The sequence below is a fragment of the Trichoderma atroviride genome, chromosome 2 (assembly GCF_020647795.1).
Source record: "Trichoderma atroviride chromosome 2, complete sequence".
NCBI classification, from domain to species: Eukaryota; Fungi; Ascomycota; class Sordariomycetes; order Hypocreales; family Hypocreaceae; genus Trichoderma; species Trichoderma atroviride.
Genome location: NC_089401.1, coordinates 1,016,401 through 1,030,894, shown reverse-complemented (window position 1 = coordinate 1,030,894; position 14,494 = coordinate 1,016,401). Strand labels below are relative to the sequence as shown.

General features: G+C 50.7%; 6 protein-coding genes across 7 annotated transcripts; 2 read left to right on the top strand and 4 right to left on the bottom strand.

Annotated features, from left to right (window-relative positions):
- Positions 1-2,329: 2,329 nt before the first annotated feature.
- On the bottom strand, positions 2,330-2,717 carry TrAtP1_003040 (uncharacterized protein; the record flags this gene model as incomplete). Its single annotated transcript, XM_066111722.1, has 3 exons — positions 2,330-2,385; positions 2,440-2,567; positions 2,632-2,717. 3 exons carry the CDS (start codon positions 2,715-2,717, stop codon positions 2,330-2,332), a joined length of 270 nt encoding a protein of 89 aa, XP_065967801.1.
- Positions 2,718-3,648: 931 nt separating this feature from the next.
- Positions 3,649-3,846, bottom strand: TrAtP1_003039 (uncharacterized protein; the record flags this gene model as incomplete). Its single annotated transcript, XM_014087649.2, has 1 exon — positions 3,649-3,846. One exon carries the CDS (start codon positions 3,844-3,846, stop codon positions 3,649-3,651), a length of 198 nt encoding a protein of 65 aa, XP_013943124.2.
- Positions 3,847-5,759: 1,913 nt separating this feature from the next.
- On the bottom strand, positions 5,760-6,227 carry TrAtP1_003038 (uncharacterized protein; the record flags this gene model as incomplete). Its single annotated transcript, XM_066111721.1, has 1 exon — positions 5,760-6,227. The coding sequence occupies one exon, from the start codon at positions 6,225-6,227 to the stop codon at positions 5,760-5,762; it is 468 nt and encodes a 155-aa protein (XP_065967800.1).
- Positions 6,228-6,726: 499 nt separating this feature from the next.
- On the top strand, positions 6,727-10,400 carry TrAtP1_003037 (uncharacterized protein; the record flags this gene model as incomplete). The annotated part of the gene is made up of 3 exons (XM_066111720.1): positions 6,727-6,750; positions 9,184-9,373; positions 9,466-10,400. The coding sequence occupies 3 exons, from the start codon at positions 6,727-6,729 to the stop codon at positions 10,398-10,400; spliced, it is 1,149 nt and encodes a 382-aa protein (XP_065967799.1).
- A 16-nt stretch (positions 10,401-10,416) lies between these two features.
- TrAtP1_003036 (uncharacterized protein) lies at positions 10,417-11,400 on the top strand (the record flags this gene model as incomplete). The annotated part of the gene is made up of 1 exon (XM_066111719.1): positions 10,417-11,400. The coding sequence occupies one exon, from the start codon at positions 10,417-10,419 to the stop codon at positions 11,398-11,400; it is 984 nt and encodes a 327-aa protein (XP_065967798.1).
- Positions 11,401-12,643: 1,243 nt separating this feature from the next.
- TrAtP1_003035 (uncharacterized protein) lies at positions 12,644-14,020 on the bottom strand. Of its 2 annotated transcripts, XM_014087647.2 has the most exons (2): positions 13,766-14,020; positions 12,644-13,703 (listed from the first exon to the last, which is right to left on the bottom strand). In XM_014087647.2, exons 1-2 carry the CDS (start codon positions 13,855-13,857, stop codon positions 12,770-12,772), a joined length of 1,026 nt encoding a protein of 341 aa, XP_013943122.1. In that variant the 5' UTR covers positions 13,858-14,020; the 3' UTR covers positions 12,644-12,769. The 2 variants fall into 2 exon arrangements, with proteins under 2 accessions (XP_013943122.1, XP_065967797.1); XM_066111718.1 differs by having other exon boundaries at positions 12,644-14,020.
- Positions 14,021-14,494: the final 474 nt, after the last annotated feature.

Sequence of the window (14,494 nt, the reverse complement as noted above, 5' to 3'; positions counted from 1 at the left end):
CCCATCGTCATGTTCCCAGGATCGTGACTAGCCTTGATCTAAGTGCATCGTTTTGCGCTGGCACGTGGTAGGCATCACTTCGCAGGCATTTCTAGCCAGCATGTGTGCTCCATCTACCTGCGTCTGGTCGCCGAGCGGGTCACCGGCTAGGGAGCCAGTCAATATCAAGGTCCCCACCCCCAGCTGTTGATTAAGACGAGCTCATGCTGCATTACCGTCACTGTTACTCGTGCAGGTGTGTTACTACCCCAGCTCCCTCACTACAGCTAGTATTAAGAACTTGTTGGTTGCATCCAACATGAGCTACTAGCATACCCGTGCCCTCCTACCCAAAGGCCATATTCCCAGTTGCTCGGTTGGGTTGCGACAGTTTGACTCAGCTAGCCTGTCGTCTCGTCTGTGGTTTCAGCGCGGAGGATTTTTGATACGATGTATGTACAACTACGCCTGCCAAGGAGGTCTCAATGAAGAAACCAATGCCAACGCGTAGTCGTCTCGCGAATGGAGGCCTGAAGCTTCCAGGAGGACCCAAGGGCTCAAAAAGACGGCAGAAGCTCTCATCCTTTTGTTGGTTACACCATGTAAACCGCAAACCTAGGGCTAGCTGAAAGCTGCATCGAGAATTTGTCATTGAGATAGAGTGGAGTAATACGTAGAGTAGAGCGCTCCGTAATCCCGCTATTTGGGGGCTCATCTCATCTTCAGCTAGAGCAAGCGGATCGAGTCAGGTATGACCGACAAGGTTCATCCCGTCATCAATAGCTGCTGTTGACGCTCCTTTCGAAGCTTTCAGCTTCCGTCAACTTCAGCTTGGGCATCAAAGCTTCGGCCCCTGAAACGCTCATCTACTGCTCTGCTGCTAGCGGAACTAGGCTGGCTCTGGCTGGCCACCCAGTCAGCGAACAGGACTCCAGCGATGCAAGGGTGGTTCTCGAAAGCGGAACTGGCGCGGCAAGGATCTCTTCCGGCTACAGCCAATCCAGATTCGACCTATACCTAGACGGACAATGGCATTACGACGCCCCTAACTTCGGAGGCCGCAACCTCCATTGCTACTGTAAGAAGAAGTTAGTAGAGAGACTCTTTCTACCAGCAAGATATGACCACGATGGGCAAGCTCAGCGCATTGGGGCCATGGCGACGCCGATATAGCGCTGGTGGAGCAGGATCCAGGCGACTCTGTTGGGTGTGACGGCCTGCTCCGTGCACCGGTGCGGATTCGCCCTCCTCTCGCGACTCGGTAATACCCCATCGTTGTGGTTTTCAGCTCCTGGCGATGGTCGCAACAGCCAAACGACACAGGCACTGTCCGACCCAGCGCAGCGGTACAACATCAGCCAATCCATCCCATTGGGAGCAGTGCTGAGCAGCTACGACCCGGTGCCACGGCAGGATGAAAGCGCGCCGACAAGCGTGTTGATGAGACAAGTGAACGCTAGGGAAAGCGCGAGATCTGCGTACAGAGATGTGCGTACGACTCCAGTGTGCATGATCTGTAGAAGCCAAAGAGCCTCATCCATGTCGATTTCCTCATCTGTGTTTTCGCCTCGAGGATCCCGGGTTGCTGCTGTGATATGAATAGTAACTGTTTCAGTGGCCATGTGTGAGCCAGAGAAGTGGTAATACAAAGATTTTGGGCCTTGTATCTTGTGCACCGCTAGGCGGCCAGAATATTCTACGAGGCTTGCTTGGTTAATTTTTCAATTGTTTACTCATTGTGAGTGTTTGTTTTTTCTTGCAAGAATAAGTAGGATAATATAGAGAGCGGGGCAAAGAAACGCGTATCAGGCGAGGATAGGAATGGTATAACGCCTATATGGATAACTGATACATATGGCTACTACTCATGAATGGTAGAAACAAAATGCTAGGGTAATGTCATGGCATAAATGATGACATATATTGCTATGGATGAGTAACTAGTATTGAACCGGAAAAGCGAGCATGGTGTGAATGGCGGCTCCAGGTATGTTGGCCTAGGCTAACCGCCATCTATTTACCCAACCAGCGTTAAACAAAGATGCATCTTGAGAAATGAGCTAAAATAAAGACGTTGCATATTCTTTTCTTTACATATTCATGATGAAAGTCAACCGAGAACCAAGTCGTAGCAGGGTTATAAGTGGAGATATTCAAGAATCTCAAGCTCGATGCAAGGCAGAGCCAACCTTGGGTACAATAAATAATGCTCTAGGGTTGGTGATGGATGTAAACTGAACTACACGGTACATGTATGTGCTACGACTTTAGAGAGAGGCGTTCATATTTCTTCAGAGCGAGTAGATTCCAGCTGAGGCCGCCCGGACTCTGTGTCATAATCAGGAGAGAACTAGTGTCTACTCGCACTGCCTCGTGGAGGGTTAGACAAATAATCGTCGTGGAATGCTGGTTCTATGGTTAGTGTTAGTAATAAGAATTTGTCTTCTCTGGTGGACCAACGTGCGGTGCGGGAGATTTCTCGGGAGGGGTGGAGAAGCCGCGTGTGGATAGACTCGGGAGCATCCAGGTGCCACATGAGAAGAGAGCCCGGCCACGTAGTCGGAGGATAGGATGGAGAGGGGTAGCAGCTAGTATTGGGATACACAAAGGCATGAAGAGGTGGCAGAGAGTGTCAGACGACGTCTCTTTTACCAGATTGAGGCATAGTTGAGAACCAGACGATGAGAATTGGCGCCAGAGGCCGAGGCCCTACCCCCCTTTTCGGGTATCTGCTTCATCGTCGCGGTCATAAGCCGTCTGCCTGGGAAGAGGGGTGTTGTACCGCCCTCGGAATGCGGTGGATGTCTAGGATGATGGATGTGCGGATGCAAAGCCGCCACTTTGATGTCTCAGACAAGACAGGTTGAGTGCCAGTTGGACGCTGCCACACTGGTGTACTTTGGCACGGGACAAGCTAAAGGATCCGTGTAAAGCTTGGAATATACTAGTAGCACTAGTAAATACTACTCTCAAGGTGTATACTTGGTGGTGTTTGTTGCACAGTTATACGGGACCGCCCTCGAGGGACTTGGCAAGACATCTTCACTGGTCTGGTTGCTGACAAGGTAGCTGGTACTATACTATGAATGACCCCATATACTATGACTATCTACCGGTAGATACTACTATAACTACTAGTGCCAAGGGCAAGGCACCGGGTCGTCTGGTGAGATTGAAGCATGGCCAACAACAGAGCCCCCTGTAGAGCTAGAGGCCCTTGAGAGTGATGAAGTGAGCATCGTACAGGCAGTGACTGAGCTACCAATGGCATCCAACTTGCCCTTTCCGCTCAACAGAGATTACAACTATTTCTCCTTTGCTTTGCTAGTGTAAAGTGCATGGTTCCTCTTGGTTGCCATCAAGCTGAAGACTGGAGCTGGAGCGAGCAAGAAGCCGAACGTAGCACCGTCGTGGCTCGGCTCTGTGCAGGTAGAGGGTACTAGACGCGGCACCTCCCTGCGCACCCACTAACTGCAAGTCTCTGCGGTCAGGCGAGGTAGCGGCTACAGGCACCCTGAGATAGGGCTGTTCGCTCGCCTATGATCTTCCGAAACGGAAAAACCCTGCGACGAATCTTGTCCTCTCAACTACAGTCGCCGCCTCTTGTTTCCCAGTCTCGTACATGTCCTGTCCTCCTCGGAAGCGCGCTTGGGACGATACGGCGTCGCTTCAGGCGAACAGGCTGCGTGCCGCCACGGGGCTAGGCGGCACCCCTGCAATTCGAGGTGCCCGAGTCCCCGTATCCCCTGTGTCGATCTCGTTTGATGCATTTACGCCCTCCTTCAGCAGGTCCACGCCCTGGGCCCTGGCCACTTGGATGGCTCCCAGGCGCCCTTTGACGTCTGCAAGAGAGCCGCTGGCTGTCATGGATGGTTGCCAATTTCTCTGGCGACGATGGTGGTATTCCAGGAATGGGGCGGTGGCTGGCCGTCTGTCCATTCGCTCCTCTCATTGAGATCCGCAGTCTCATCCCAGGAGTGACCACGAGGAGTGACCACTGAGAGTGACCGCTGGGCGGGCGGTTGAATGACTTGGATCTGCCTGCATATGCCACCTGCCAGCCCATTTTCAAGAGCCGAAGTGGCGCATCTGTACTCATTGGCCGTGCCTCGCCAGCTCTCCTTCGCCTTTTGCTATTCGATACGATGCGGCATGCGGCCTTCGTGAGACCCGCGATATCATGTTCACCGACCCTCCACAGGAAAGCGAAGCCTCGCTGTCGCGCAGGACCGAACCTTATCTGACCCCTGCAAGCTATTCACGTTCGGATGCGAACCGCTTGTCACCCCTCCACCATGGTTGCAGCACCAGTAGTCAAATGTGACTAGGCTCGACACACCTCTCACAGCGTCAGATTAGAGTCCGCTAGCATTGCTTTGGCTGGGATAGGATCTCGAATCGCGACCTTCATGCTTTTATTCCCGGATTATTTACCATCTATGTACTTTGCAAGGACATGCTGCGCTCAGCTGCCGCAGAATCGCACCCTTACCCTCCGTTGTCAAGTTGAGCTTGTTCTCAGGTTTGGATATAATGTACAGCTCGGGTATCACTCCCACTGCCTCAAAATCATCTTCGGTTCGCCTCAGAGATATCCATGATGACCTATGCGTGGGGAAGCGAATGGTCTCCATCACACATACCGTTTTGCTGTGTTTGCGAACAGATTGGTTTCGCAAAGTCGAGAGGGCTGGCTGCAGGTATAAGAAGTTCGTTACCGGGCAATCACTCCAAAATGAAGCTTATATCTGTTATACGGACGGCTCCAACTTGAATCGAAGCCTGCAGTTTTGATGTGTCAAAACCTCGTCAGACATTTGCAAGCAGCACTACGAATAGCTTCAGCTGAACAAGAAACGATCAAGGGAATAGAGACCTGACAATCTAGAAGAGCAAAGGTAAGACACATGCATCGAATGACGCACCCAATCTGTTATGCTTTATCTGGAGATCATGATCAAGGATAAAAGAGTTAATAAGACAAGGCGAGACCACCGATAAGAGCTGCGCACGTTAAACACTGAGCTATCACAGCTTTGGCCGACGGTACGTAAGCTGCATTTTTCTTCTTCTTCTTCTTTCCTTATAAAACCCTTGATTTCATCAATTACTACGCGTTGTTGCCTGCACTTTTCCGTCTTTATTTCCCGAGCACTTTAGTCATTGCCCCTTCTCCACTGGAGAGAGCTAGTGTATGCGCACATGTGGTTATGCTATGCCAAAGACAAAACCGCGAAGAGCAATGAAAGATGATTAACAACCACCAATCGTTCTGTCCGCTCGTCTTTGCTGATTTGAAGCGCGTGCCATCCACTTCCTACTTGTTCATGCTTTTAGCCTTAGCTTCCTAGAATAAGCCATCAACGGCAGTAGAAACGTGATATACAGGGGTGGTGGCCGTTTGTACAAGTGCATCATTCTCGGCAGAGGCAAAATGGATCCCACCACAAGATCCTGGTGACGCTCATAGAAAGGGCGATCTATCGCTAACTCGATTGGATATGAGCAGGAAAAGAAGCAATAACTTGCTTGCGGACGACGGCGATATCAGAGTGGTGAAGTCCATCACCGCAAAGACGGCCGATCTTGGCAAGGGAAATCCGGGTTCCGATCGCCAGCATCACACGCCACGCCAAACTACGGTACTCCTTGCCTGCCATTGATGTTCAGGGCGCGCTCCTGAATACTCGGTCTAGCTTGGGCCAATTTTTATTTGAGAGGATCCAGGCCCTGCTATCCAAAATTTGCTATTAGCGCAGTCGACTAAGTTGCAAGGGAACTCAGAGCACAGGGCACAGGTAAGTGGTGAAGCCAAGCGTCTGCTTGCCTCTTTTCCTATATGCCGGGGTCGAATTATACCAAGCTCTCCCTTTGCTCCCTTTGATCAAGTCGATGCCGTCAACACTCCCCGATAGAGGCGCATAGGCAAGAGGCTTATAACGGGAACTCCCCACCCAAGCTAGCCAACTTGGCATGCCACAGGCAGCTGTGTACCGCAGTATGAGTAAGAAGAGCTCACCAGCAAGCAAGAGGCTTCTCATCTGAGCATGGCCATCAGGGGCCTCCCCTGCCGGGCTGGGGCGCTTGAGCTCATTCGGACCCTTGAGCTGGCCGCCCGCTGCGCCGGTCTTCAGGTGGCATTTGGGCGCTAAGCTTAGCCCAAGCCGGGGGGCGTCGCCCTCGACTCTGATCTCAGTGGATCTTTTGGCCGCTGATCCCTTTCTCTGCAGGCTCTGGTAGGACGCCATTGCTGCTGAGCTGCTGAGCTGCTGCGGCCAAGGCCCACCACTGCCGGTGGTCCGCCATCAAAGCCCGACTGAGTGGCTCTTGTTTCCCCAATCAAGTAGCACTAGGACACCAGCCATTGGCTCTTGCTGACCAAGGACTAGGATAGACGGGATACGGCCACGCCTCGGACGACGACACGAGAGTGAGCCCGCAGTGTTTACCAGACTGGCCGTAGCTTAGTCGCAGTACGGAGTACGTACCGGGACTTATACGCGCGCTCAGTTCACTCCTACGGCCGCCGCCACAGGGTAACATATTGAGCCGGAGAGCTCTTGGCATTCGTACACTTGAGGTGAGCTGGCAACCAAGTTTTCTAGTACTCTCTACCTATCCTTTTTTTTGTTATTTTGTTATTTTTTTTATTACTCTTCAGCACGGGATGGCTACGTTACAGCCTCACCGGGATTGCCCGAGTCTACTTCTCTTGCCCCTGGCCACTTATACCATCTTGACCTTGGCATGCGAGCGGATATTGCAAGCCCTGTCACACACACCCTCGCAGAGAGAGAAAGAGAAGAAGAAAAAAAGGGCCACAAAGATTGATCCCGTCATCTAACTCATCATATTGCTACTTATTGCCGATATGACTTACAAAAAAGGGGGGCGAGCTCGCACTTGGCATCTGCCAATTCCATATGGAGTATCGAGCACAGCTTGCCGTCTCTTCCCGTCTGACCCTTCTTGGCCTGGTTGTCTGCCGGCATATGGTTACAACTGTGTGAGCTCCTCCCTTCCAGATCATCGCCGAGCTCCGCTTTGCACATTTGGCATCTGGCACTACACCCCCTCTCCTCAGTCGTTTTGGCCTGCTGTACCTCTTCCATCCTTGTAGAGTCCACCCTTTACAAGACGTGCAAATCTGGCATACCAGAGACTCAGGGCTGAGGGACCCGGTCACTGTCTTCTTTTGGCCATGGTCCTGCTTCAACCCTGCTATCCCCAGATGCGCGTGCTACTTTTCTTTTTTTCATGACCCACAACCGACCATGGTCGGCCGCCGTTCATAGCGCCCTGCCCAGATGCGATGATGTTAGATCCGATCCCAGCGTTCCGTATATCTTCAGATAGGCATGATCTGTTGGCGTCAGAGCTATCCCCGCTTTATATGACCATGCCCTGTCTGCCCCTTGTTGCCGCTACCTGCAAGCCGTTTAGAGCTTGGACTTGGGGATAATGAGAGCTCACAGGGTTGAGGGAAAGAGAAGAGAGAGAGAAAAGAGAGCTTCCCTCTCCTTAGTATGGTACATCTCCTCTGGTACAAGGGAGGTTGCCCTTGTGGTGGTAACAACTAGACCCTCCTATAAGTCCTCTCCAACTTTGGACTGATTGGTTGATCTGTCCCGCGAAATCACCATCTCCGCTTCCTCTCTTCCCCATTCTTGCTCCTACTATCCTGTTATTAATGCTGGGGCCCGGCTCGGCCTGGCGCCGATCGACGGCTATCTAGACTTGCATACACCATCAAGTCTTCAAAAAGAAACACCTCTCATGTCTCGCATCTCTCTCTCTCTCTCTTTCCCACTTCACAAGATCATCTATGTGGAAGCCTGAGACCTTGACTCTCCCGAATCTTATTTGCATATGCCATTCGCCCTTTTTTACACATCTGCCTTCGCTTTGCTAGCTTCGCATATTTTATTCACACACCTCTCTCCTCCCTTTGAAACGAACACTACTATCGCTTGCAACTGGGCGGCTCACGAGGGATCTGGCTTGCGATTGACTATTACTGAATTGCGTGTTTCTAACGGCAAACAGTCCAGCAGTCCAGCAGGACCTCGCCACAGCGGTCCCACTGTTGTTAAGACATCCGCGTAGTAGTACTGCGGCGCTATCTTTGAGCTTCTCATCACTTTGCGAGCTATCGCCTGTATGTTTGACCGTTCCGATGGCCAATTTCGGCGTCATTCTCCCTTGCGTTGGCGCATCGCTATGCATGTCCCAGCTTGTATTGATGTCCTAGGCCAGAAACTGACTTGCAGTTCGATGCGAAGAATGCTAACTTGTCTGATTAGACCGCAGTGAACCCTCGTGACGAGAGTACTCTTCGTCATAGCATTCAATCTCGACACTTCTTTGAGAGACCAGAGGACTAAGATCTGCGCTTCTTTCTCATCGACGTACTGCCGTTACCGCTATTCGAGTACTCGTTCGGCTTTCTCCCCGCTTAAATCACACCCACACAGCCTCGAGAAGTTGGCTATTTGCCTTGACAAGCATCCGGCGGAAAGGGGAAAGCAGCTTCTCCCTCGCAGCATACTTGATTGCTCTTTTTGGAATGCAACTGTGTCTGTGCAGGATTGGGTCACTTCTCCGCCTCTCGGCTCCCCAGTCAGATTCCTTCGGACCTGGTGAGTGTCTCACCTATACCCCACCCCTTGATGGAAAAGACAAGTCACTAACAAGGCGACATCAGTCTACAAGTCTCGAAGAGTCCAAAAAAGTGTTGGCCTTTGCTTTGGCCTCTGGGGAATTGCCGTGTATCAAATCTCCGAGCCAAGCTAGGCGAAGGAAGGGAGCACCGTCCTAGTACCGTGATCCTCGCAGGATAAGACCTCGTCGAGACCCAGTCTAAAACATTACTATACATCTACGACCTCTTAGCTAAGACAGAGAGGGCCTGCATACTTTACCTTTTCTTTGATCAATCCCCCCTCTACCGCGTTTTCTCCCCTCTTTCAACATCTTCATGTCTACTGCCAAGTTCCAGTCTCCATCCTACAGACTCTTTGAGGTGAGTCGAGTCCCAGACTTTGTTCCAGCATTTCTTCTCTTGCAACAGCACTACGGAGCAAAAAAAAGCTCAATTGTCTTTTGATCTAATTACTTTGCCCCGTTCCTGTTTTTGTTCCAAGACGAAGCTTGGCTTCTCGAGACAAGAAGAACCATTGAACACTAACACTACGAGATCCAAAGCCGGGCTTTCTTCCAATTCCAATTAAACCCATAATTGTCGACCCTGACGACGACTTTGGGTCGCCAGAAACCCTTACTCTTACATACGAGGAAGCTGTTCAAGCAGCACAAAGGGGGGATCCAAGTCGGGACTCCCCGCCGAGCGACTTCGACATGGCCTACAGCAAGGCTCAGTTACCTCCAGTTAATGGTGAGTTCCCAGTTGTTTCAGAGCATAAAAGAGTGAGAGTTGGAGATGAAGAATAGAGAGCTAACAGGATCACTATTTTGGCACCATAACAGGCTACGATACGGCGTCATTTGCCGATCCAGCTTATGAACCATATTCTACCACGGCGTTTTCAGCTCAGCAAGCTGAAAAGTATGCCCAATATAACCAGTCGTCATTCGCGAGCAACAACAATGCAGTAGCTCAATACATGCCACCGAGACCTACCGTTGTTACTTTCCACCCATCTTCCGGCGTCTTTGGAACCAAAATTCATTTCAAGATACATTCGCAAGACGATCTCTTCTCTCCTCAGGCGTTTGTGCTATTTGGAAGTGCAAAGTGCCCTGCAGATCTTATCCGAGATTCTCAAGATAGCAGTGGCTTTGCATTCTCGTGCAGTATAGACGCGCCGCAGTCTCTGGTCACAGGAAGCAATACCAGCGTGCCTGTGTCATTTGTTATAGAGGCTCCAGCAGGAGGAGAGATCTCGCGGACAGCCGCAGGGACTTTCCACTACCTGGAAGGGTCCGAGGATGACATCACGCGGGCAGACAAAATGTCCAAAGATGGCAGCACAGCACCTGCTCCCGAGATCGATCAGGCGAGTCCTTCACCGAAAGCTGAAGCGCCTCCTTCAGCCGCTACAAATACGTATGAGTATCCGCAACAACCAGGCCAATATGCCAATACATTTCCGCAGGGCAACAACGAGATGATATCCGCCTATCGAACTGCTAGCTTTTCCGACACGCACTACAACCAACACCAGCGGCGCGCCCATTCGGCATGGAGCGGCTATGGCAACCCTTTGGCTAGTGCGGGCAGAAGTTCTTCAACGTATGATCATCCCCCGATATCCAGTCGACCCAACTTACCGCACCATGCCTCCATTTCTTCCTCAGGGAGCAATGGAGCCCCCCCAGTTGGTCCGCACCAGCACAATTACAGCTGGCGGAGGCGGCGCTTTCCACCCCATGTATACCAGCAAGGCGGTTTTGAAGATTAATGGTAATCTCAACGACATGGCTGCCAAGTGGACGGAAGAAGAGTGGTCCAATCGCCGCAGAATTGTCCAGTTCAAGAAGAGCCAGCACCAGGCGAGCTTGCATGTGAGCTTCAAGGCCGTTGCGGTGAACGAGAGGCCCCCAAACAGCATTTGCATTTCATGCATCTGGTGGCAAGAGAAATCTGACTGCTATGTCACCTCTGTTGACACGATTCATCTACTTGAGCAGCTTGTGGCTGCTCCTAATCGATTTAGTGTTGAAGAGAAGAACCGCATTCGCCGCAACCTCGAGGGATTTCATCCCGTCACCGTCTCAAAGGCCAAGGCGGACAGCGAAGAGTTCTTCAAGATCATCATGGCGTTCCCTCACCCCAAGCCCCGCAACATCGAGAAGGACGTCAAGGTTTTCCCATGGTCGACTCTTGAGCCAGCACTGAAAAAAATCATTGGTAAATATAGTGCCAGCCCCAGCAGTATGATGAACCCCGTGAGCGCGCCGTCATATGGCGCCCCGCCGGCTGGTCACCATGGCATCGGGTCACAACACGGCATTTCTTCACAGCATGCAGATTCTCATGGCCAGTTTCCCATGCACTCGGGTTACAGCCCGAGCCATCACGAAGCGATGCCGTTGCCTCGACAAGCATCTTGGGCATCTACCGGCACATACTCTACAAGTGCAGGCCGAGGACTCAGCCCCTCCGGCCTTCGCAACCACCATAGCCCTCCGCAGTCATCGTTGCGTATCAATACCAGCACAGCACAGCTTCCCGCCGTCTCTGCATATGACGCGAGAGCAGTGGCCAGTCCATATGCCAGCGCTGGCCTGCACACACCTCTCAGCCACCATGCTGCGGCCGCAACGCCTCCTCGATGGGAGACTGCTCCCTCGGCCTACACCGACAGCGGCTACCCAGCCCTCACTTCGCACCAAGCATCAGGTGCTCAGTCGGTATATGCTGCCGCCGCCGCATATAACGATGGGCCCCCGCGAGCGTAAAGCTTTCCTACCCTCTTACACTCCTACACGCAGCGACTTTTCGTCAATACTAATTATTTGCTATTGTCTATTCTTCAGACATCGACGTCTCTGGGATCGTGCGAAATCTTCTGCGAGGATTATTCTGCCGCAGATCCGTCTTAGCAGTGGGCGTCATTAAATCCCATGAACAAGTCTCGAGGTCGCGGGTGTAAGTCATGTGGCTTATACCCAATGAGCATCGTGACCCGCTACACCCCAATCCCCTCCGCCCAATTAGGGAATCCGGCCATCTGAAAGTGCCAATACGAGATTCCGATAATTCTAATATTGTGCTGTTCGCGCAAATATCAAATCGAAGCATTTTTAACGCCGCTTTATTTCTTTGGCAGCGCTATTTGTGTCGGCAGACTGCACGTCTGAGATGCGCCGATGCGGCAAGCAACGATAAATACTTATTATTGCATAGCCATTTTTACCCCTTGTGCTAATTTTCCCCATCATTAGCCTCAGTCATTACCGAGCATTCTAGCAGTCTGAATAGCTTCTTGACGCTGAAAGAGCATATATTTGAGAGGGCCGTAAGTCATGATGTTTCGGCCCTCACAGTACTATATTCAACGCCGAGCTACATATTCGGGAAGATGGCTTGAATGTTTGTCGCGCTTGACGCCCTATATCATTTCTTTTGTTTTTTTCTGAATAGGCATATTATACCCTTTTATGAGAGAGAAGACAATATCTCTTTCAAATGTGTTTGCGGACGTAACCTGGTTGTTATCATGAGCTGGAAGGATTTGTTAGGAAGGGAAGGCCACGGTAATGGATAAGGTGGAAATTGTTGGGTCTGGGCTGAGGACGGATGTTCACGGCTGAATGGGAGGGATCAAGGGTATGAGAAGGAAACGGACTCTCCAGCACCTATTTTACTTTGTCTTGTTTTCTTTTTTTCTTTTTTTTTTTTTTTATATGCACGGGTCATTTATTTTGCTATGTCAAAATCTGCGTGGAATTACAGCCAAGTAAATAGAATAATTATGCATGATCGATTTAAGGGTCAGACTAAATCGCATCTATATGTGCACTCTTTATATTAGGCATATTGTATTTTGTATAGCATTCCCCATTCAGACGAGTGGCAGTTGAATCAAAGCGAATATCTTGCTTCACTCTGCATTTAAGCTGCAGGTACTCCAAAATTCTAAGCTTATCTGGTAACTTTGCCGACCTAGATGGCCGTTTCACATTTACTAAACTGTCATTTGCATTGTAATAGAACTGTATTCGCTATAGATGCATCTACAACGCTCTCGCTACTAGAAAGAAAAGAGGGGAAAAGGGAAAAGAGTTTTGTTAAACAATCCAAAACCGCTGGATGTATGACATCGCCCTAACCCCAAGGTCCTCTGAATCGCTTAGACGTATCCATTCTAAAATGCCCAGTCAACGTTGTATTCCCCGCCTGCGCAAGTCCGAGCTGCGAATGCTGCTCTTCTCGTTTCGATTGATCAATGGCCCTCGCACTGGTTGCGAGGAGCGATCGCACTTCATGATCAGGTAGATGTGCAAGACTTTGCTGGTCGCCCCGACTAAGCTGTGATAGCTGCGTGGACGGTGCTGCTAGAGGAGGATTGTCGTCGTTGTTCTGCGCCGGAACAAGCTCTGATTCATTTGGTCGTGTTGCCAACGCCGTGGTCGTACTATCTTCCAAGTGGCGCTCTGCTGATTGGCGAGCTATTCTCGCCAGGGCTGATCGGCTTGGTCCTGTCCGGTGGCTGAGAAGTCTCCCCGAAGGTAGCCGCAAGGATTTCTCGCCGGCTTGGTATTCCCGCGAAGGAACATCGTAGAATTCGGCTAGGTCTGATGCGACGTTGAAGCGGCAGTGTCCTTTGGCGGTCATGTGGTGTTGGATTCCTTCGACAGTGCTGCGACGTGCGGCGCATAGGATGCATTCGCCGTTTCCGTGGATGACGAGGTGCAAGTATCCGACGAGCGTCTCGGGCTCGACTATGAGATAGGCTGGTTGAGGGATGGTGAAGCTGTGTGCTTTGGACATGTGCTCGAGATTTTCGCCAAAGTTTTCGTGCTTCTCGCCGCAAAAGAGACATTGTCCGGAGTTAAATTCCAGCTGTGCGGAAAGCTCTGTGCCACCATCCACATCACCGTCACTGTCATCACCAGATTCATCGTTCAAGTTTGCATCATCTTCCACCTCTACAGCTTTCTTTCCCTTTGGTGATGATGTTCTTTTTGTGCTCTGTGATGCTAATGGCGGTGATATGACGGCCCCAGGTTCTGCGATTTTCATTCGGAGATTGTAGACACTGCCAAAGAAGATTAGTATCCAACATCGGGTTCCTCTTTTTGACCAAACTGTGAGGCATACTGCCAGTCGCTCTTTGCGTGCTGTCGCCATTCACTTGGACTGTCGAATTTTACATCGCACAGCCTACAGAGAGAAGGGGATTTATCCTCCATGCTTGCTATGAGTTGGTCACAGGTGGCTCCTATGTCTAGAATTTTGGCGGTTTGGGTTTTTTGTAGAGAGTGTAAGAGAGAGCGAGATGATTTTCGCCTGCACTGGTGAGTTGTTGCTTGGAATTGACTTTGTTGATCGATCTTATAGATTCAGCGATAGATCTTTATATACAAGTTTATTTCCATCTCTGTTCCCGCGGCTAGAGCAGACGGAAGCAGCCGATAGCTTGTGGATAGTGCTGTTTGGTGGTGGGGCCAGTTCAAACTGATGGTGTTGTCTGCTTGACTCACACATTGCCTATTTGGGATCTCCTCATCTCCGCCACCCTAGATTGCCATTGGCTCCTGAAATTGCTGTTCCTGCTCTCTGTCACAAGAAAGCTGTATTGTGTTTTGACGCGAAACGTGAGTCACAGTTAGTGAATCATAGAATGATTCATCAGTCAACCAAATAACTTTGTAACTCTAAACACTATTGATCGTGTCATGTTCATGTTAGACAGAGGCCACATCCTGGCAGCGCTAATTGTAAGAGCAATGACTGGATGGCCATCCCTGATGGCAAATGTCTTCTGCATAGCATTAGATGTATGGAAAGCTGAATGTATTATATGTGCTTCAGATACAATAAAAGAAA

Coding starts and splice junctions, on each gene's coding strand:
- TrAtP1_003035 (XM_066111718.1), bottom strand. CDS start 13,795: ATGGCGACAGCACGCAAAGAGCGACTGGCAGTATGCCTCACAGTTTGG.